At 45.4% G+C, this 22,826-nt stretch overlaps 1 protein-coding gene across 10 annotated transcripts in view; it reads left to right on the forward strand.

Annotated features, from left to right (window-relative positions):
- PKNOX2 (PBX/knotted 1 homeobox 2) overlaps positions 1-22,826 on the forward strand; it is a 94,331-nt gene that overhangs the window by 54,104 nt on the left and 17,401 nt on the right. For all 10 annotated transcript variants that reach the window (XM_068916639.1, XM_068916640.1, XM_068916641.1 and 7 more), the window contains 4 exons: positions 4,789-4,992; positions 5,460-5,545; positions 17,050-17,158; positions 19,829-19,965. In XM_068916639.1, the coding sequence (XP_068772740.1) occupies positions 17,075-17,158; positions 19,829-19,965 (221 nt within the window). In that variant the 5' untranslated portion in view covers positions 4,789-4,992; positions 5,460-5,545; positions 17,050-17,074. The remainder of the gene's footprint in view (positions 1-4,788; positions 4,993-5,459; positions 5,546-17,049; positions 17,159-19,828; positions 19,966-22,826) is intronic.

A 22,826-nucleotide genomic window follows, 5' to 3' on the forward strand; every position in this document is an offset into this window, starting at 1 on the left:
GCTCGTTTGCTCCTCCAGCTGGAGCAGTTAATTCAGAACAATTAACGTACGGTTTAAAACGAAAACAAAGCATATGGCAACGATCCCAGGGAAGAGTCTCTTTAGCGGCAGAGTGGGGTTGGGAGCTGCGACATGAGAGCTGCTGACCCCAGCACATGTCGTCGTGGAAAAAGCCAATGTGTGGCTCCGTCTTTCCCTTAAGATAGCGGTTTTAAGATGCTGTTGCAGCAGGTGACATTTTTAAATCTATCTCCTTGCATGCTGTTTTCATATCTTGGTTTTCCCCTCCAATGCTGCCTGGGAAGAAGACCTCCTTCGCCTAACAATCCTCCATGCATTGCTGACCATGGCTTTCATCTCGATGGCGATTACATGAAGCGATGTCTGGTTTGTTTGACAAATATAGCTTGTAGAGCCACAAAATGCCACTCTGGCATCATCCTTCAAGCCTTTTTGAGCACTGTTTTGCTTAGGCTTATTCTCAAGCGTCTGTTTTTCAGCTTGTTTTGCTGATCGCTACCTTTTTTTGATGCAGGTGAAAAACACAGGCGTAAAGCCAGAAATAAACCCAAAATTATGCTGGGCCAGGCAAGCAAAACCCATTTAAAATATTTCTATGCTGAGGAGCAATGAGGCAAGTCCTGAATTTTGTACAAGGAAATAAAGTGCTTTATTAGTTGCAAAAACCCTCACACCATAGCGGAAGATGTTGCATTTTTGCAGGCCTGTGGCTAGATGTGATTTCTGCAGTGATTTTTGCAGCTCTGGTGGACCCTAGCAATTGTGGTTGAGCTCATCCAGCTGGGCTTTGCGAAAAATGTTTACGGGACCCTAGAGGAGGATTGGGTTTTGACGTACCCAGGCACCGATGGAGAACGCAGGAGACCTTTCCCCAGAGGAGGGCTCCAACAAGGTTGTTTTTTTTTTTGTTCTACCTTTAGTAAATGCTGGTGGTGGCAGGGAAAAAGTTCGTAAAAATATTATGTCCCCCCATAAAAGCCTTTTCCTTCTGTCCATGAATCCGTCCATGCATGCATCTATCCAGTGCATCCATCTGTGCATTCAGTGCATCCATCCATGCACCCATATATGCATCCAATGCAGCTACGTAGCCAACGCATCCATACATCCAATGCATCCATAGACACGTCCAGTGCCTCCAGCGCATCCAGTGCATCCATCCATGCACCCATGCACTCATCCAGTGCATCCCTGCATGTGTCCAGTGCATCCAGCCATGCGGGCATCCACCCAGTGTATCCATGCATCTATCCTTGTGTGCATCCGTGTATGCATCCTTTTGGGTTGTATTGTGACATGAATGTGATATTGTATGACACGTAAATAGTCAGGTCAAACTGCACCTGGACAGAAATTAGATTAAAGGCGCCCAAGAGTTCATTTTTCACATGCACACGCGAAAATGTTCTCGCAACTCTTTATATGAATCAGTGTGTCCCCACATATATTCTATCGCGGTGACTTTTCTCATCCCCACAAATGATAGAAAAATGAGCTTTTCCCTGCAAAAACTGGGGCTTTCGGTTTCAGTTTCTGTGAGCATCCTGAAACCGGCGGCTGCAGGGGCTGGAGTTGCTGCGGAAGCAGAGCAGGTCGTCTTTAAGAGCTTTGCTGCAAACCCTTTCCCGTTATTCCCCCACCCGAGCAGCGCAGGCAAATCTGAATAACTAATCAGAGTCCTCATTAACCCCCTGCCGAGATGCTCAAACATTCACTTTGCTGTTTGTGAAGCAGAAAAAAAAAGGGGGGGTGAACCCCCTCCCCGCATTAAAATTGATGTGTTATTAATCCCACTGTTCCAGACCGCATGGGCACCGAATTTTCCTCCGTTTTGCCCGAGGCTGAACAGTGTGGTGCCACTTCTGCGGGCCACTTCGGCTTTCTATTATTTATCAGCGCAGTGGCGTGAAGCTGCCTTTGTTCCCTGGCCGCTGCTGGCGCACGCCCAGATGTGCACCCATGGGCACGCTGGGCTTTGTGGAACTGCGGCCATATGCCCCTTGCCAGGCAGATCCTCTTCTCCAGGCTCAGCTCGACTCCCGGCCCGCCATGTGCAATCCAGCAAAATCGTTATTAGCGATTGCATCACTCGTTGTTTTGGCTTAATTTGGAGGGGCCAGCATCAAATGCTTTGTTAAATACCCATAGCTACAGCTTCGCACCTCCGAACCGCTGACGTTCAAAGTATTGCTACCTGCTCACGCTGGAAACAAGAAGATGACACGCCAGAAGAAAGCCTTCTTGCTTTGCCGGAGCTTAAAAATAAGGGGTTGAGTGCTAGATAGTTTTTCTTGCAGCTACCAACATGGTGTCTGGATATATTGCCGATACACAGCTACAGATTCGGGTCCTCCAATCATAAAAATTAGCTTAATTTGCATTTCCTTACACAATTAAAAAGGTAAGTTTTGCGTATGCAGCAAGCCCAAATGACAAAAATCTCTCCAAGGGGAGGAAAAAGTCTTCACAGCGACAAGACTCTGGGGCGAAATGCAAGCTCTTCACAGCAGTGTCAGGACAAGTAGTCCCAGATGCTTGATGTGTAGTTGACCTGAGCACCCACACATGCTCTTCCTTGAAGCCTGAGCCTGTAGATTTTTTTATTCCCATCATAAATATCCTTACGATATTTAAGTTACCTTTTTGGTTTTGGACTTGAGCCCCGCCTGAGCGTTTCGTGCAGCCCGGATTAAGTATCTAAGCCTCTCTGAGGGACCTAGACCTGCTTGAGAAGTCAAGAGCACTCTGCCCTTTCATCCCCTTCATCAGACTTTCCAGGTTTGGGGGTTTGGTCCATCTTTTGAATAGAAAGAGTAAATATTGCACAAAGAGCAGATGTCAGAACATCCACTCAGAGTGTGGGAAAGCTTGGTGCTACTGTGGGCCATCTCCTTGAAACACGCTGTGCCAACTGGGGTCTCTTCTGCGTTGTCAGCGCCCAGTTGTGCGCCAGCATCACCTGGTTGCTTCCAATATCTGTCCTTGGCCAACAGCCTCAGTAATGTCTAGGTTTCCAGGAATGGCACTTCCAATGCGCTCCTTCACATTTTCCCATGTCTTTCGGGCTTTGACTCCAAGATCTCCTGGCTGCGATCAGTGTACAAGGGCAAGAAAATGCATTGTTATTGTGATATGTTGGGGAAGGAGTTAAAACCAGGGGAAACCATTATCTTTGGTACGTTTATTGCTGTGTTTTGGGGAGCTGCCATATGACGGCGAACCAGGACTCTCTGGGTCCCTGGTTAGAAAGGGAGATAGGGACTCACCAGAGAGGCGTAGCTCTCTGGAGGTGACATAATTCAGGTCTATATGTCAGGCTTATATCGGAGATCTGAGGAGCTCTAGAGAGGTGATTTATTTCAAGGTAGACGTGTATTGAATCAAGGTGCATGTATCAGGTGGATATCAGAGATCTGAGGTGATCTCTAGAGGTGATGTACATCAAGGCATACATACATCAGACAAATGTTGGAGATCTGAGGAGCTCTCTAGAGGTGATGTACATCCAGGTAGATATATCAGACATATATCAGAGATCTGAGGAGCTTTCTAGAGGTAATGTACATCAAGGTAGATATATCAGACGTATATCAGATCTGAGACACTTTCTAGAGGTGATGTACAACTAGGTATATATATCAGACAAATGCTGGAGATCTGAGGAGCTCTCTAGAGGTGATGAACATCCAGGTATACATATTTCAGATATATATCAGAGACCTGAGGAGGTTTCTAGAGATGATATATATCAAGGTACATGTATCAGACAACTATTGGAGACTTGAAGAGCCGTGGAGAGGTGATGTATATCAAGGTAGAGATACCAGACATATATTGCATCAGTGTGCATATATCAGGTGGATATCAGAGATCTGAGGAGGTCCCTTGAGGTGATGTACATCAAGGCGTACATATATCAGATGTATATTGGAGATCTGCAGAGCTCTCTAGAGGTGAAGTATATCGAAGCATGTATATGTCAGAGCCTAACTCGTTTCTCACAACATCTGTATGGTGGCTGCGGTGTCTTTAAGCCACGATTAAAATTGCTATGGCCTCAACGCTTTTGGATTTAAAATCATTGAAAAGTTGCAATTGCCCTAAAGCTGGAAAATTCAAAAACTAGGACACTTACACTGAGAATTGTAAGAAAGAAAGAAATGACAATTTATTAGAGTCTGGAAATGCACATCTGGGACAACCCTGTACTTCCCCTGGACCATTGTCCCTGTGAGGTATCAGCCCTGCCCCACATTTAATTGGCTTTTTAGGAAAAGACTGATTTTTCCTTGCTTTTTTTGCTTTGATCTTATGACAGAGGGGGACACAGATGAGAAAAATGTTGAACGCGCCTTTCCTCAAACCCTCATCGGCAAACTGCTGGATGAGAGAGGGACCGGTGCTGCTGCCCTGACACCATGCACATGCCTGCACGTGCCTGCACATGCGTGTCGAAGGCAGGTCCTTTGCCTTGCAGTGACCCTTGTCAGTTGGGTGCATCTGGGCTGTGGGACCTGCCAAAAAAAAGCATGCCTCGCGCCTTCCCGGGATGGGAAAAAAGAGCAAGAACAAGATTTGCATATTAAATCTGGGAGGGAGCCCCTTGCTTTGCAGAGAATGCTGTGATGGAAGTTCTCGTTCCTAGCTAACACTATCTAGGTCGACGTGTGAAAGCACACTTACACCTTAGCTTAAGTTATAATTAATGACCAGGTGCAAAATGGCTGGGCTACTTCACCTATTTTTCCCTTGATTTCTCCTTTGCAGGTTGCACCGCTAATCCCACGTGAGAGGCCTTGCCGGGGATCCCGCCACCCTTGCCCATCCCTGAGGAACAGAAAGCGTCTCTTTGCCTGTACAGGACGGCACTACATCGCCCTTCATCCCCACAGGCGCCACGGAAATACTGGTGACCAGCTTGGGCCAGCATCAGATCCAGGATCACCTGCGAGAGGAGAAGGCTCGCTGCGTGTAAATCTACATTGCTTGGCATTGCTGGTGCTTTAGGAACATTTTTGTATAGCTTTAAGTAGCTTTCCTAGAGTAATTGCTGTAGGAGGGCTTCCAAAAACATCTCATTCATGGAGTCACCATTTATGTCACTTTTTCCATACCTATCTTGATTTGGCCTCTAAAAATCGGATTGGTTTTTGCCCTTCCTTGGAGATACTTGGACCTCACCCAAGGTTGCTGGCCTAGCTTTAGCACCAGTCAGGCTTTCACCTCCTGGGGCCATCCCCCCTGCATTTTTACCTAGATCCTCCCATTTTATGCACTCTCCGTGGTTTCCCCCACTGCCCTGCAAAAAAGTGCGTTAAGAGTGGACATGTGCTCGTCAGGCAGCCTGCGATGGCTTCATTCATGCTGTTGAAAGACCTTCCCTATGGCACGGAAAAATTCAGCCTTAATATTAATTCATATTTCATCTTTTTTTCCAGCTCGTGACTGATACCCAGAAGTTTTGCTTTTCTGGCAGAGGGGAGGCATTTGCAGGACAGCCGGCTCCCAGAGCACCCCCCAAAAAGTAAGGCTGCTCCTCTGCTTTCTATTAATTGGACAAGTAAATGCATGAAGGCAATCACTTTACAAGCAGGATGGGTGTAATTATAACACCCCTTCTCCTCCTGCACCCGGCAGTGTTCATTCGTGCAGTGAAATGCGTTAGTCAGGAGCATCACACAGATCGGGCCACTGGATTTTGGGAGGAGGACAATATAAGAAGGACAATGCAGTGTGCATTTTTAAAGGGGAAAAGAGCAAAATCCTGGCTAATAGTAGCAGGGTTTGTAGTTTTTTGTTTTTTTTTTAAAGAAATCAGGCTGTGCAGAGCCTGATTTGTTTCTTTAAATCTCAGCTATCATAAGTGCGTTGAAAGAGTCCTGCAACCGGCCGGCCTTGAGAAAAACACAGACTTTTCAAAAATGCCCCTAAATAGGGGATGTTATCACTGTGAAATTTTGGGAGATAGTAGGATATGACCTGGTGAGAAATCATCACTGGTTAAAAATAACTTCAACGCAGACCGTAAAATAAGTTGCATGTGAAAACAAGGGTCTAACAGTTCTTTGTTCAACACAAAACGCTGCACTCTGGGGCTGATGAAGTGCCAAATTTGTCTATTTTGTGCTGAAACTGTAGGCACTCAATGGCTGACAAAGAAAATGCAAACCTGTCTTCTGCAAGTTTCCTTTGCTCCATCTAAAGAAGTGATAGAAAACAACATTGGTCATTGAACAAAGCCTGGCATTTAGCCTGAAAACAGAGGTGCAGCCTTCAGATTGTGTAAATGTCCTTAAAAGGTGCATCCTAAATCAGCAAGGATTAGGGTGGGCACATCTCAGGTTAAAAACCAAAAAGCTATTTGTGCTCTTTCAGCTGATGTGAAGCTTCCTTTGACTCACGGCAGGGCACAGCACAAGATGAGACCTTTCTTTTCGTGTCTTTGCTTTGAATAGCCCCTTCTTGCCTCTCTGAAAGCCCTTTAAATAAATGCTGTCAAATAACGGCAGGATTATTTTCTGCCCTTTCAGCCCTCATTCTTGGCTATGACCTTCCCTGGCCACCAACCTACAAAGAGGATTAAGGATCTACCAACAGGGCATGAGGCTAAATTTTATGTTATTCCAGATTTTGTTCCATTCCTAATAAGAGAGTCTCAGCTTGTCCTGCAGGACCGAGGTTTTAATCTGAGGAAAGGCAGCGCTGTGTTTGCCCTCTGCTGGGTTACAGGGCACCTTGCTTTCTCTGTGGGGGAAGAATCAAGTTACAAGTTGGGCACACCTGGAAATCACTTTTCCAGGTGCGTTTGTGGGGGCTTGGTATTGATACTCCCTTACGTAACACTCTGTGGACTCCTCGGGGAAACTCCATGCCTTGATTCCCTCTTTCTTCCCTTGCTCATATCCACGAGTATTTCAGAGTGAGCTGCCTGGTGCTTGCATGGAAGGGCTTGGCACCCCACCAGGCATGGTGGGCGTGTTGGGTTCCTCCTTTAGAGGAAGCTAAGCCTGTAGAGGACACGAGCGCATGCAAGGACAGCATGGCCTAGCCTGAGAAGCCTCCCCAGCAGGAAAACCAAGGTTTCTCCTCAGCAAACCATGCCGGCAGTTCCATAGTGTGAACACCAGACATGGTATAGAAAGATGTGACGTTGTAGAAAGATGTGGTGTTGGGCATGTGTCAAGGTGAAAAGAAGTGACGTCGGGCTTGTGTCAAGGTACAGAAAGACATGACAGGGACCCGTCAAGGTATAGAAAGATGTGACATTGGGCATGGGTCTAAATCCTGTCCTGGACCAGAAGCTGCTTCAGGCATTGCTTCAAGTGGTTAATAACGGGTAGAAATGATCCATCCTGAAGACCTCATCCTGTGAGAAATACTGGGGTCCCTTTGGCATTCTCCACCCTGTGCGTATATCACCCCATTTTCCAGGCATTTTTGTGTTTTCTCCCCCTGCAGCCCATACATCAGTGGAGGGGCAGCTCAGATGCTAGGTTGCCCCTTTCGTCGCCAGGGCCCAGCAAGTTGGCATGTCCTTCTCAAATCCTGAACTCCTCCCTGGTCCTCTTTGTCCCTAATTCCCTTCATGTCGAGTTTGGATCAGGCTTTTAACTCCATCTCACGTATTGCATGGTCCAAAATTTGGAGTAAACACAGGAGACAGCATGCTAAATATTAAACATAATTAAGGGAGTTCAAAACTACCTGTAATTCCCTAATTAGCTGATGTTTTGTGTAAGTCAACCGTGCAATACCTCAAACCAGTCTTTTGTCATGGAGGATGTCAAGAGACTGAAAATTGCCTTCAAATGTGCAAAGAAAGGTGTTTAAACTGGTGCAATTAATCTAGCAGGTCGTGTTGCAATTATTTGTGTTGTGGGTTAATTTTTGGGAGCAGAAACTGTGGTTTGGTAGATGAGGGCTCAGACAGGGAAGGCACTCAGGCAATGCTGGAAAGCCTGGCCTGTCTTTTCTTAAAGGAAGATCTCACCATGCCTTCTGGTCCTCAAAGCCATTTTTTGTCGAGAGTTTTGCATTTTAGAAGGGAATTCACACCAATTTCAGCAAGGAGGATAAGACCGAGAAGAACTAGTGAGCTATGGGAGAGGGACGCAAGCTGTAACGTTGCTAGTAGAGAGCTCTGATTTATCTGCCATATGGGAAGGAGGAAAACAGCCGGCTCCAAAGGGATTTCTTTCCCTCTCCGTAAGGAAAAACAGCCGTTTGCAAATACGTTAGTGGAATAAAGCAAGAAAAGAGGCAGATTTATGTAAGGAAAGGGTTTTATCGGTGCAGTATCCCTCCTTATCTCCATAGCACTGTGTGAATGGTGTGGCTCTTGCAGCCACACGGTGCAGTGCATTGCAATTCCTTCCAGGAGCATTGGGAGCTTTGCACCAAAACTGAAAGCAAAACCACTCAAAACTTGAATCGCGGAGTATAGCAGTTTGTAGGCTGGAAGGCATGCTTTACAATGTTTGCGCCTGCCTGAAGATTTGCAAAGCGCTACAAAATTGTAACCAGCCAGTTTGGGACCAAAAAACATGGCTAACTTTAAAGCTTCTTGATGGGCAGGACTGTATTTAAGAGACTTCCTTCTTGGCAGCCAGTCCTTGAATCAGCAGTTCTGACGCTGCATTTGTCAGTGGTGCACACCAGAAAAGCGCAAATCTGCTGTCTTCAGAACATCTCTTTCATCCAAGACCCATACTTACCTCCAGCCTCTTGTTTTAGTGGTAGGGCTTCTCTCCAAAATTCATATTGTTTATTGACCTCAGTCTTCCTTTTCCTGCAGAGCACCTCAGTGATGAGGTCTCAACCACTGGCACCGTTGTCTGCTGTTCAGGATCTTGGGGGTCAAAATGTTCTAGAGGCTCTTCACAGCAGCTCAGTCTTTGTCAGATATCGCCTTTGGCCAAAATAAAGCCCTGCGGCAAAAAATTAGGTTGGCTTCATATTTGTTGAGATGTGACTATCGATCTCCCTTATCATCTCAGTTCTTCCATTTTGAGCAATATCAGCTCTGAAGCAGTTTTGTGGTCTTTTTGGTTCAGCCTCAAGAGGTTCTGGGGCATTTTCTTAGGACGCAATGAAGGCTTTAATCCACAGAAGTCATTTTTAAGGATGTTTTAAGAGAGAAAGGCTGGGACTTGTATTAAACTCACCCCAGGCATCTTGCACGGAGGTTCAGAAGGTGTTTGCCACCTTCACAGCTCTGGTGGGTTTTAATAGGAGAGTACATTGGTGAACCAGCGACGAAGAGCTAGGGAGGAGAGAGAACAAGAGCTTGGTGTTGCACAGATACATGTAGTTTTATCGGCAGCCCTCCAACCTTTCTGAGGGAGCTGCGTTGTTCGTCTTGCACAACTCCACGTCTTGCTGACAGGCCACTTTCGCCCAGTATGGGCATGCAATTGGGTTGAGGGCTTTTTCCTCGCTGGGAAGGGTCCCAGCTATATCCTAGTCAACTCTGGTGACCGGGGTCAACCTCACGCAGTCCTGTTTTCTCTGCAAAGCTTGTACAATGATCTATATTCTCAAATCCTGTCAAATTCCTGTTGCTTTTTCTCAGCTGAAGTTAATAGCATCCAGCTCACTTTGTCTCAATTCCGAGATTTTATCCCTTTGTATCCCTTTTACTGTCTAGGCTTGAATCAAGAGATTCCAGAAACACAGAAAAACTGCACTTTTCCAATCTAAATTTACCCACCAACAAACTGTTGGAGCTTTAAATTTTTTCCTCATTTCTCTCTCATGTGGAACTGGTTCTTCTCCAATGCAAAAGTTTCAGGAGCATGCAAACCCTCAGAGCATGGAGACCTGAAAAGTGGCTTGTGCCTCCTTATAACCATGTTCCTCCTAAAGCTTTCTTTTGACAGGCTCAATGAATTGGAGTGTTTCAGGACTGCAGCAGGTATTTTGCTGTGGCCCTCTGATAAATTTTCTTCTCTGCACCCTCTTCAATTTTTACCCAAAACTGTGGCCTCTTGGATTGCTCATGGACCCCCTGAGTGGAAAAAACCCATGAGAAAATTAACAGTGCTGAAGCCAATGCGAGATTTAGGATCTCTAGGTGGACAAAACTAGAAATAAAACTCCATCCCGGTATTGGGCCAGCGGAGTCCTCCAAAACCCTGACTTTTCTCCCAAACTACGTGGCATTTTAATCCATTCTTCAGGGACACTGTTCATGGTTAGAAGGCTCACATTAACTTTGCTCTACCAGAGGATGGAGAGCTTGAAAATATTATATGAACGTTTAGAGCTAGAGAGGGTTTTGTCTGTGATTTTTTTTTTTTTTTACCTTTGATTTTTTTTGCCACCAAACATCCTTCAGCAGAAGTTAGTATCTGATTATCTTCTCCTTAGGAGGAGGAGTTTGGGGGATTTAAAATTTTTGATTATTTTTTTGAAGTGACCACCATCTCATCTTCACCATGCCAAAGTGGGAGAACCTGATTTTTGTCCTCATGATTCTTCTGAACATCAGTTTATAGACATCTGCTTTTGAATTTTGAAGCTTTACGTGTTCTGTGATTTTCTCATGCAGCTTATTTTAAGCAAAATCCAACCTCTGTTGCAGCACTGTGGAAAGTGATCTAAATTTTCATGAAAAAAAAGGAAAAGTCAGGAGGGGATATCTGACTGAATAAAAAAAAAGATCCCTAAGTGAGTGATTCGAATGACCCACATCTGTGATTGTGCTTAATTTTGGTCATGGCCAGGGAATTAAGGTGAAATTGTAGAAGATGCATCCCAAAAATCCCCATGGAAATGTTTTTTGATATTTTTTAACAAACCTGTTTTCAAATAAGTTGCAAGACTTTTGTCATTGTATCTGGGAAATGTTTGTTTGGGGCACGTTTTGTGGTCATGGAATTAGCAGGTTGCAATCAAATATTAAGTGCACAAAAGAAATTTTGAAAAGCATCAGATAAGATTCTTATTATAAATTATTCACAATTAATTGCTCGGAGTAAAGAACTATTGGAAAATTAATCCCCTAACTATTCTTGGTAATACTCTCAAGGAAATCAGAAACTTCTCCTGAACAATTGATGTCCGGCAAGAAGTTTGCACAGTTTTACCATCCTGAGCTATGTTTCACTTCAAAGCTTTTCAATTTGCCCTCCAAAAAAAAAAAAAATCGCCATTCATTCTTCTGGGAACTTTTGCTGGGCCGGGGGCTGTATCACAAAAAATGCAAGTATTTTCATGTTACTTTGAAGAAGCCTCTTTGATGTTTTCCTTTGCCAGTTTGTTTTGCGAGGTACTTTAATGGTGTCTCTCTATAAAAATAACACTTAAAAATGTATGTAGGTATCTCAGCTCACCACTTAAAAAAAGAACAAAGTTGCTTAATGCTGCCGTTCAAGGTACATTAACCTTGTCTACTAAAGCTCTGACTGGCTCTTGCGGGTTTTATTCTGTCGTTTATGTTGCAGAGATGTCCCTGGAGCATTTTAGTTGTCGACGGTGATGGGTATCTTTGGCAAGGAGGGAATTATTTCGCGGTAATTGTTGTTCTCGTCAGATATGCACCGTAGCAGCTCCCCTTCTCTCGCACCTACTCTTTTTTGTCAAGCCGGAGAAGGTGGATCAGAAATGCAGACTCCATTCATTTTCTATTTATTGGGAATACTCAATAATACAATGCCAAGGAGGGTACGATACTCTGGCTTTGGGCCGGTGTTGAGTTAACTGGCATCCAGGCTGAGTGTGAAGGACGTTTCCGGCACGGAAACCCTCCCACGGGTTGGATAGAGAAGATTTGGCCACCATGGATTGCTAAAAAGCTGGAAATGTTAGGCAGCCTGGTAGTATTTCTAGCACTAATTCTTCTGACATCCTCTGATGAGTGGTTTCATGCAAGCGTGTATGGTAGCACACAGGAGCACAGACGTGAGAACCGCCAGAAAATGGGTAATGACTTGAAAAACAGGATTCTTCCCCACTTCTGGCAATTTAGTCGCATCAGTCATGCTTTTTTTTCAAGGACAGGAGAGCTGTCCTTGACTAACTTGCAAAAAAATGATGTTTTTCTGCTTGTCAGAATTTTTGCTTAAGTGCACAGGGTGAATATGTGTAAAAACAAGCGAGGATGATCATGGTTGGTGGAGGGTAAGATGCCACCAGCAAACCCTGGAGAGCTGGGGAAGGGGCAAGGAAGCACAAGGCAGCCGGGCAGGCAGCAATTTTTAGAGAAATCTCCAAAGTGGGGGATTTTTTCCGTGGGGCTGGGCCTGGATTATACTGCGTGCTGCTGCGAATCGCTGGAGACATTAGGCTTGCCTCGGTTACCTCAGAATATGGCGATCCTTGGAGGGAAATAAACCCTTCCTTGGGATTTAAAATCCCTTTTTCTCCAAGAGCTCAGTGCTTTTGCTAAATGCATGGTTTTGCTTGAAGCTGTCTTGAAGTGTTGGAAATGCAAAACCTGAAATATGGCGAGGGGGAAGTGAACCAGGCAGCACAAAGTGGATGGTGTCTCCCCCAGAATCTGAATTCTCGCTGAGTTCCGAGGACGCTGAAGACCATTTCAAGGCACTCATGGGCTGATTTACAGAGAAGAAGTCAAAATTTTCTTTGATGTAGGCATGGAAATCCTCATCCCCAGGGAGGACCAGCTGCCCCAACTTGCTCCTGCTCCTTTCGTTGATCCTCACTTCAACCTCAGAGCTGCTGGCGCAAGGTGGGAGCTCAGTGCTCTTCCAGTTGGGTTGATGCTCAACTGAAGAAGAGCTCAAGGCTGTGACTGCGGACTCCACGCCTTCCTTTCCTTGGTGAATTTGCACTGTTTGCAGGATGAGGCAAATCCGAAGACTTTACCCCTCCCCTACATGCCAGGCAGACTCAACAGCAAGGAAGAAGTGGCTCTTACCGTTGCCAAAAAGCATATAAAGAGGCTTAATACGGCTGTTATCCCTGATGGCTTCGCCCAAAAGAGGGCCGCTCGCTCTTTTATTGATGAAAGCTGGTAACCTTTGCAGCGTTTTTTCCATCAGAAATGAGAAAATGTGGGGGTGAACTGCATGTGGCCTCATTTCAGCACATAAAAATTAGATGTTCAAATGTGAGATAGTTGCTCCAGATTCACTTTATGGTCAGTGGAGAGACATTGTCACCCGCAGAGGGTGAATCTGTCTTCGACTTACATTTCCGAGTGAGATATATGGTCCTCTGGAGGTGCTTGTTCCTTTCCATCAGCGATATTTCTTCATTTTAACTTATATATATTCATATAATGAATGCATATATCATAAAATTCAGCATACACAAACCCAGTTGTTCCGCTGTGAAGACTGTAACATTAAAAACTTCAAGCATAACTCACCTGCCATCACTGGAAACGCTACTCCATCCCGTCTTTATTATACTTAAAGAAAAAAAAGCCTTTAGAAAGGCGATCTTCTACTAATATGCAAAAATATCTTCTAATAACTGGAAAACATTTTCAAACGCAGACTATGCATAACCATCTCCCGGGGACATGCCTCAAAGTTTCCGTGTGCAAGAGGGGAAAACAGATGTCTCTAATAATTCTGAAATTTTGGGTAGATGCGGAAAAGTGCTTGAAAACTTCACTCATATGATTTCCTGTGTTGGATCTTCCCTTATCTTCGCTGGTCTTGCTGCAGTGGAGAAGCCGGTGATTTAGCTAGAAAAAGGATTCCCGCTTATTTTCCGTTGATTTAGAAAAAGAGAGTTGTGTCTTGCAAAACTGATGTTAACATTATTAGCTCTATATGATAACACATAGTCCAACAATGTCATTTTTTTGTGTTCGGTGATACTTCTAATACTATTTTATAGCTATTTTGATAATCAGGCAGGTCAGAGAGTATTTCCTTTTCGCCTTGTAATGGCAGACGACTGTCAGAGATACCTTGAGTTTTTAAATGTTTTGAGGCATCAGTGACTGCACTGAAAAATGACTTCTCAGCTCAAGTCTTTAATTATTTTTATTTGAAAGAGGAGGTAATATACTGCTGGCAAAAAAGCATCAGAAAAATCTATCCTGGCTGTGACTCTTTAAGGTAGACTCAAGCTCTTTGGGAAATACATTTCCAACTTAATGGCAATATTGCAATGGTAGCTGAAACAATTTTATTTCCGAAGGAAATTTAGGACACTTTGCTCTTCAGTTGCTGCCAAAATATAAAGTGCTGCTGTTTCCGGAAATGAGAGAGCCTTTATCAAAGGTCTTTCAGCTTCATTGCTCACAGTTTCTTTGGGGGGGGGGCCGAGGCTCCAAATATTTGCTCTTTGCCCGGAATTCAACCATTTGGTGGAGCAGATCCATAAGGGGCTGGTGGCGTTCGGTGTCACCCTGCTCCATGTCTTCTGTTTCTTCAGACAAATCAACCTGGAAATAGCCTGTAAACTGATTTAAAGGGGTAAAAATACAGATTATTGCATAAAATTATTACCTAAAAGGCCAGCAAATCACTGCAGCTCTCTCATGCCCTTTTCAGGCTGGTTGAGCCCCAAAACACGGAACTATCAGCAACGAAGGCCTCTCACGTTTCTTTATTTTCACACTGACTACACGTCCAATTCCCTAAACAAATCCAAACCTGTAAAGTCTTGATTATTTAGCGAATGGGTTATATTGTATTTGGCAATTAAATTGGGCCCTGGACTGCTCCACACTCTGTAATAAATTGCTGAGCACTTTGCATTTGCTGTCTTTCCAGCGTTTGGTTCATGGGATGTTGGATGCCGGGGCAAAGTGAGCAAGAAGTAATTGCACTTTACTTTTTTTAAAAAAAACATTTGTTTGTGCAAAATGAATAAAAGAGCAATTGATGCTCTGCCTGTGCAGACAGCCCTCAGCTTTCCGTGGGGGCAGGCTACGATGTGTTTTCGTGAGACTGGTGCCTGCTGGTAGATGTCAAACCCAGCGGAGAGGTCTTGGGAAGAAGAGCAGAATGTTTGCAATCTGTCCCCAGATGCTGGTAGTGGCTGAGCCGAGTATGCCAAATCGCATCTACTTTTTCGTGGATAGGGTTGGCGTCCCCACTTTGCCACCTTACACTGGAGTGTTTCTTCTAAAAGCAGCAGCTTTTTCATTACAGACAGCAGTGCTAAAGCTATGAATTGGCATTTCCCAACACAACTTGGCATAACTTTCCATTTTATGGGGTGCCGGGGCTCTTCTTGTGACAGGACACCATGGGGCTGCACGAAGCAAAACGGGCAAAACAGTGGGCTTCGCTCCAAAAATCACTTGTGGCTTTGTTTGATGGGAGAAACGCCTTTTGGGAGACTTGGAGGAGATTTTCCTAGGTCATGTTATGAACTTGCTAAATCTTTCACTCAGTAGTGCAGTGACAAACATGGCGGATCCAAGGCAAATTTCCAAGGAATGGATGCACCTGAAAACGTAGACTTTGGTCCAGGTCTTGCCTAATGCAATAACAGCCCTTGCACCTAGGGATAGACCTAGGACGGAGCTTTTTGAGGATTTTAAACAAGACTGACGACTCTTCCAGAGTGTGTTTTTTCAGCTGCGGGTCCACTTTTCCTCCTGCAGAGCTCAAGGGTTTAGTGGACATCACCCATGCCTCAGGACAAGGGTGGACTAGTCTACCAGGTTTCACATCGCCATCTCCTAATGACCCTTGCTGTCTAACGAGTTTATTTTTCAAGCCTATTGGCAGAGGATGGCTGTTAATATCATAGAAAAAGAGTTAGCTGGGTTTTTTTTGGAAAGGCATGCTTTTTTGGTTACACTTGGCCACCAGGTCTAAACCTTGGGAGAGCTCCAGCCAAGAGCTTTTCTGCAAGGATGTCCCTTCCCTGTATCTTTCTGCCTTTCCCATCATGTTGGGGCTGGATGGCCTGGCTTGAAGATACCCAAAGAAGAGACACTCCCCCCCCCCCCCCCAAAAAAAAAAGCTTTATTTTTACAGAAATCAGAAAGTTTCTGCAAGAGAGACTGAGGACAGTGTGTCTCAGATCACCTCTTGGAGTCCATGAGTTAGGTAAGTGGAGGTAGATTCTCAAAATAGATCCCTCCTGGGACTTGAGCTAGTAACGCCGGCAGACAGCACTCCATGGTGGCCAAAGGCAAAGAGGGCTATTTTTGGTGTGATGTAGGGAAACAGAAGCTTTTGCATTTCTGAGTTTCCTTCCCACTTCAAGATTGTAAGGAATAATTAGAAAAGGGATGGGAATCCCCACTTGGACACCACAGTTACAGGCATGAGGAGTGGAAAACGAAGTCATCCGTGCACTGGGGTTCATGTGGTGGAAGTACAATGCGCTTCATTGATTGCAACCATCATTTCCAAGAGCTCTGCCCTTGTCTGTCCTCTGTGCAGGCAGTGTCTCCATGCAAGCCACCTTCTTCTCTTCTCCCCAATGCATTTTTCCTCCCAAATCCCTCACATAATCTTTAAATAATGATCATGGGCATCAAATAATCTTAGAATTTTCAGGGGACATTTTGCTTGGAGGGTCTGAGCATCCAGGTAGGTCTTGCATGGTCTTGTGTCATCCATGTAGGTATTTGCATGCTCCAGGGCCTGTTCAGGGAGAATTTTGGAGGGATATATCTTGTCACTTGTATTCATTTTTAATTGTCTTCTCTGGCTGGTCGAGGCAGCTTGTGGTGAAGGATCCTCTAGGTAGGATGGTCTGTGGGGATTGATTTTAGTGCCCTCAGCGTGCTTGTGGCTAGACACTGCTCCTCTAGATGCAATTGAATTTTGGAAATATGTCTGGGCTTGCGAGCCGCAGCCCACAGCGGCAGGGCTGCCGCGATGCGCCAGAGAATCTCAATTCAATAAAAAGGAATGAAAACCAACAAAAAAGAGTACGAGACAACAAAAATTGCCCCTGGCATGGGAGGGAGCCCTCTGCATCACTGCGAGGGGTTGAGTGGGCGGATGTGATTTGCAGTGGGGCTCACAGGAAGGGGAACAACAGATGTCTCTTCTTCTTTCTGTCTTTTTTTTTCCTTTTTTTTCTTTTATTAGACTGTTTTGGGGGGGGCTAACTCCACTGCATTTCTTCTACCCGCAGCTTCTCGATGTGACGCCCACCCAGGATGCACCATGTCTCCCCGGCGCCGGCTCTGACAATGATGGCCACCCAGAGTGTGCCTCCTCCCCCTTACCAGGACACTCCACAGGTGAGTGTCCCGCAGCACCCACAGGACCCCCCCCAACCTTCACGGGACACCCCAAAATCCCCCCCGGACTCCCTTCGCTGCATGGTACATCCCCCTGCTACAGGGCTGCTATTTTGCCATAAAATGCCCTTCCCAGCTAAAAATGCACTAAGGGAAATGCCCTGCAGGCTCAATCTGCCCGTACGGTGCTGATATTTGGCGATAAAGTGCCTTTCCAGGCTAAAAATGCACCAAGGGAAATGCCCAGCCGAACTAGTCTCTGTGAACAGTGCCCGATATTTTGCAATAAATTGCCTTGCTAGGCTGAAAATGCACCGAGGGATATGCTCAGTCTCCCCAAATGGTGCCACTATTCTGCAATAAAGTGCCTTTCGAGGTGAAAAATGCACCAAGAGAAATGCTCAGTCTCCCTGAATGGTGCTGAAATTTTGCAATAAAGTTCCTTTCGAGGCTAAAAATGCACTAAGGGGAATGCCCAGCCTACCAAACAGTGCTGATATTTTGCAATGAAGTGCTTTTCCCAGTGAGAAATGCACCGAGGGAAATGCTCAGCCTCCCTGAAATGTGCCAATATTTTGCAAGAAAATCCCTTTCCCAGCTAAAAATGCCCAGGGGTTGCTCTCCCTGCCTCGTAGGTGCCGGGTAACCGGGTGGGAAACTGAACTGTCTCACTAAATAGGACTGGAGAAAGAAGATTTGAATGGTGTTTTGATTTATTTTGTGGGTTTTTGGCGAAAAAGGGAAAAAAACAGCTTCACGTATAACGTTGCCCTAAGTGTTGGAATAACCTTCCCCTTTGCGAGCGTAGTTATGGCATTTGTTATTTCAAGGAACAGGTTTTTCCATGGGCAACTCTGCTGCAGCACCCTGATGTGCTCACCTGGGGGGTTGTGCGTGATTTCGGTCGGATTTTGGGGATGTTCCTGCCTTTTTTGGTGCAAACCCACTGCAGGTTTCCAGAAGCGGCAGCAGGAAGCCTTTCCCCTGCATTTCAAAAAAGGGAATAACCTTTTTGGGCTGAGAATTTGAAGTTTTGGGCATGCTGCTCTCACACGTCGTGGCAGTGAGACGTTGCCTTTTGACAACACTACGGGGCGTGCGTTAAATATTGCTGATTTAGCAGGTTTTCTACCCTCAAACCTTCACCTTTTTCTTTCTCTAGCATTGACCTATTTGTCCGTAGTCTTTGAAAAAACGGCAAAAAAAGGGAATATCCTATTTTGTCACAAACTGAGGTTTGTCCGGTGAGCGAGCATTAATTTTGGTGAGGGATTTGCCCCGCCAGGAACGGAAAATGGGAGTGCGACTGCAAGAAATGCACGTGGCCAAGCAGAATTTGGCTCTTCCTGACCCCAAAATCGGTTTTTCTGGCTCAAAACCTGGACATGGGTCCCTTATCCAAAACTTTGCTCTGCATTTTTCACTGCAAGACGTTTTTATCCATGAAGATACACTTTTCCACTGTATTTTCTTGCATCCCTACTGCTGGGAGGAAATGCGAGAGCCCCAAAAAACAAAAACAAAAACAAAAAATAAATAATAAAAAAAGCCTGTTTTCGCCCAGCAAGGTACAGAGGCAATGGGATTAATGCAGAGGAAAAAGTAGAAAATAAGGAAGTGCTGGAGAGACTCTAACTTCGTGGGTTGCCCCCAAAATCCACCTGCCATTGCATGCAAACTACGAGAAGAAAAAACCCCAGAGGGGTGTAAAAATGAAATTTGCTCCTCTGTGATGTAGCACATGGGAAATAAAGAGCAAGGGGACGAAAACGCAGATAAATCCGCATTTTTTAAAGGCAGCGAGCGAAAAAAAACTTTGAGGCCAGCCAAATTACGAGTGCTAAAAGAGATTAAAAAACTCTGAAGCAGCAGCGAAAGGTCAGCCAGGAGATATTAAAGTTAAACATTTTAAAACCAAGATTTGGGCCCGCCTTGGTTTGCGTGGAGCCGCTGCTTTTAATCCAGGTGAGAAAGTGGCTTCTTAATGCCAAAACCAGGAATAGGAGGGTGAGTTTGGCTGAAGACAGGTTAGCGCACATATATACATATGCATTCATATATATTTCTAAAAAACAGGCAGCAGGAGAAAGGTTAAGGCTGAAATATTATAAATATTTCTGAATATAAGAAATATGAAGGAAGGTTAAGGCTTCCTTTTGCTGCCTGCTTGAGGCTGAGTGAGGGTTTATCCAAGCAACCAGGCAAATGCGTATTTTCACAAAATTTTGCCAGATGTCCACTCTATGTTAAAATCCCCCCATCCGAAAAATGCAGCTGGTGTTGCTTTCTCAGCCTGGCCGCTGGGAAATTGCAGCCAAGGGTCTGAGAAGGGGCATCCTCAGAAATCCAAGGACAAATGAGCAGTAATTAGGTGCTAATTAATTTTTTTTAACAGGGCAATTTTGGTGACTATCCCAAATTGGGAGCTGCATGTTTTCAAATTTGGGGTTGGCGCTCAGGTGTGCAAAGCGCTTGGGGGTTGCGCTTGGTTGGTGCAAAAGCAACAGCAGCACCGTTTCGGGGCAAATTGGACTTAAAAGCATGCCACAAAGCTGCGGCGGTGCTTGCAAAACCCAAAGGGGGCATGGGAAAAGTTGCAATAACCCCCTCCGTTTTAATGCTCTTTTTAATTTCTCTTGCGTGACTGCGTTTCATTTTGTCTCCCTGCAGATGACGGCCACGGCCCAGCAGCCGGCCAAGGCGCAGCCCGTGCACGTCTCGGCTCCGGCGGGCGGCAGCGCCCCGGTGCCCAGCGCCGCCGCCGATCCCCAGGCCCAGCTGGAGGCTGACAAACGGGCCGTCTACAGGTGATGCCTCCTTTTCGCCCTTTCCCTCCTTTTTTGCAAAAACGGTGGGTTTCTTTTTTTTTTTGCTTTTTCTACATGATGCTTTTTCTTCCTATCAGGAAGATAGAAGGTTTCTTTATATTCTCTTTCTCTGTATTCCTCTTTTTTTTTATTTGGAGCATCTAGAGTGCAAAATAAAAGATGCACAAAAGCCTTAAGGGATGCATCACCCACATGTAGCCTTGGGGCCCTGACGTGCAGAGAAATCCCCCTGGGGTTGTATGGGGGGAAAACAACCCCTTACCACCCCAAATGACCAAAAAAAGCCCTGAAGCCCCCCAAAAACTATTGCTATCATGTTGCAGCAGGTGCTGGGTTTGATTTTGCATGAAGGCGGCACCTTCAGGCAACTGTCTTGCCCCAGATTGGAGCCACAAGCGTCTGTTTTGGGCGAAAAAACCCCACCCAGGAACATGAAAGCAAAAATTGCATTTCTTTGCATCCCAGCAAGACTTGCTGCTGTTTGACCAAGAGGCCGAACCAGGCCTTAATAATACATACTCTACTTCAAAACTGGGGGTTGGAGCCAATCTCTCCGAATTGGGCTGTGTGGGAGCTGATCAGTGCCACCAGGATTTGTTGGCCGCGAGGACACCCATGGTGAAACAGTCAAACTCCAAATTTCCGTGAACGGGGCCAAAGAGCGAACCTAGCCAGCCTGGCAAGGAGGGCAAAAAGCTCACAAGGGGACGTTCCCCAAAGGGATGGAAATAATTCTCTGAAGACATGGGAAAAAGAAAGAAAAAAGCCTTTTTGCTGTGTGCTGGATTGCAACCTAGTGGATTTTTTGCAAATTGCATTTTTTTTTGTGCAAATATTGCGTTTTTTTGCAAAATGCAAATTTACAGATTTTTTTTTTTCAACTGTGTTTGTTGCAAATCACATTTGTTGTAGGCTGCACTTTTTGCACTGGTCGTAGGCACTTGGCGCAGTTTTAACACCAGGGTGCCTTTATCGCGGGGTTCACTGGGGAGGCTTCGGGGCACCCCGAATTTGCAAGTGGGCAAATGTCCTTGTTCCTTTGCGTTATTTTTTTTCTTAAAAAACCTGCAAACCGGGGCTGGGCTGGGCGGTGTGTCCCCCCCCGCCGCTGGGCTCGTAGCAGAGCGCTGCTGAATGTGCAAAATTAGGCCATTAGAGGAATTCATTTCTCTTTATTAGCCCGTGTCAAATCCTTTTTATTAGCGGCTGCCAACGACCTCTCTCCTGCAGGAAAATGTCAGGCCGGTTCAGCCCTTTTATTTGTTCGGCGCCAGCGAGGATCAAACTCTCCCTGGATCCGCGCCGGCGAGATTTATTTCTGATGGCTGGAGAGGAGGGAAAGGGAGTGAAGGAGCGGGCACTTGCCTCCAGCCTTGCAAAATCACCTTTTGCAAAACCCTCATTTTCTAGCCTCAAATCCTTTCTGGTGAAAATCCTGCTTGCCTGAAAGTTAGGAAGCATCCTGGTGATTTTGCTTTCTTTTTTCTTCTATTCATAACTATGTTTTTTTGACAAAAAAATCCAAGTCCTGTGGTAGACGTGGGTTTTGCTGCTCCTTGACACTGCTCTGCCTCTGGGGCCTTGGTCCTCTCCCTTAACCCAGCTACACCTCCACCTCATTTTTCTCCCTTTTTTTCCCTCCCAAACAAGCTCGAGATCTCTTCCCACCCCCCATCACACCACACTCAGTTTCCACATCCTCTGTGCCCTGGGTGCTGCTGCAACCTGAATTGGCGGTGGCCAAGTGCTAATAAATCCCCTTGACGGGTTAAAAATCACTCTTTTCCACCCTGATTCGGGGCCGATTTGCCCCTCTCGATTGAGGACCTACTGAAACGGCGGCTGGGTACTCGCACCGCAATAATTCATAACGCTGCCTGGAATTTGCCTTTCATATCCCTCGGCTAAGCCACTGCCTAAATTACGACTGCTGAGGCTTTTTTTTTTTTAATTTTTCCCTCCTTTTCTCACCCCCTCCCTCCGTTTTCTGTTCCGGGCTCAGCGAATCTTGCATTAAACTGGGATCAGGCAAGATTAGACTATAATATGCTGCAGTATTAGTAGCTGCAAATGAAGATTTAGCCAAGGGTTTAACCCCTTCGACAGTCTCCAGCTCAGCACCAGCTAATCCGGCAGGTTTGAGGAAGTGTCCAACAACCAGCTTTTCATCAATAAAAGTGCAATTACCTGGAGGAAATGGAGTCAGCATGAAATGGCAACCCCAAAATGTTGTGCATGCAAAATTATGCAATTGAAATCCTAATTATTACGTGGCTGGTGCATGGGAAATTACAGGTGTGAATTACAGCACAAGCAAATTTCTTCCCCTTTTGTTCCTGGCTACCGCTTTGCCGTCCTGCCCCAAAATATGACTTGTTGTGGAAATCCTTCTTGGGCTTTGCTGTGGGAATGAGGGAAAAAAAAAAAGAGTTTTGGCATTTTCAGCAAGGACCTCTCCTGCCCGAAAACATTCTTTGGATTAACCCCCATCATGCACCTTGCACCCCATTATTTCCAGTGCCAGGGATAAGCTACGAGGTTACTTTTTGGGTGCAAACCCTAATCCTGTGACATCTTGATTGGATTCGCACAAAATGGACGAGAAGCAGAAACATGGAAAATGGGGAGAATAATCCTTGATGTGGAAAAGATCTACAAAAAGGGAGAGATTGGAAGAGATCATCAGCCCCTCCTTTGGGCCAAAATTGTTTTTTTCCCAGTCTTATAATATTTTTTATGTCATTTCATATTACTGGTAATCCTGATAATGCCATGGTGAACACCCAGGGGTGTTGCTTTAGGGTGATCATCCAAAGGAAAGAAAACAGGTCTCGCAAATC

The sequence above is a fragment of the Struthio camelus genome, chromosome 22 (assembly GCF_040807025.1).
Source record: "Struthio camelus isolate bStrCam1 chromosome 22, bStrCam1.hap1, whole genome shotgun sequence".
NCBI classification, from domain to species: domain Eukaryota; kingdom Metazoa; phylum Chordata; class Aves; order Struthioniformes; family Struthionidae; genus Struthio; species Struthio camelus.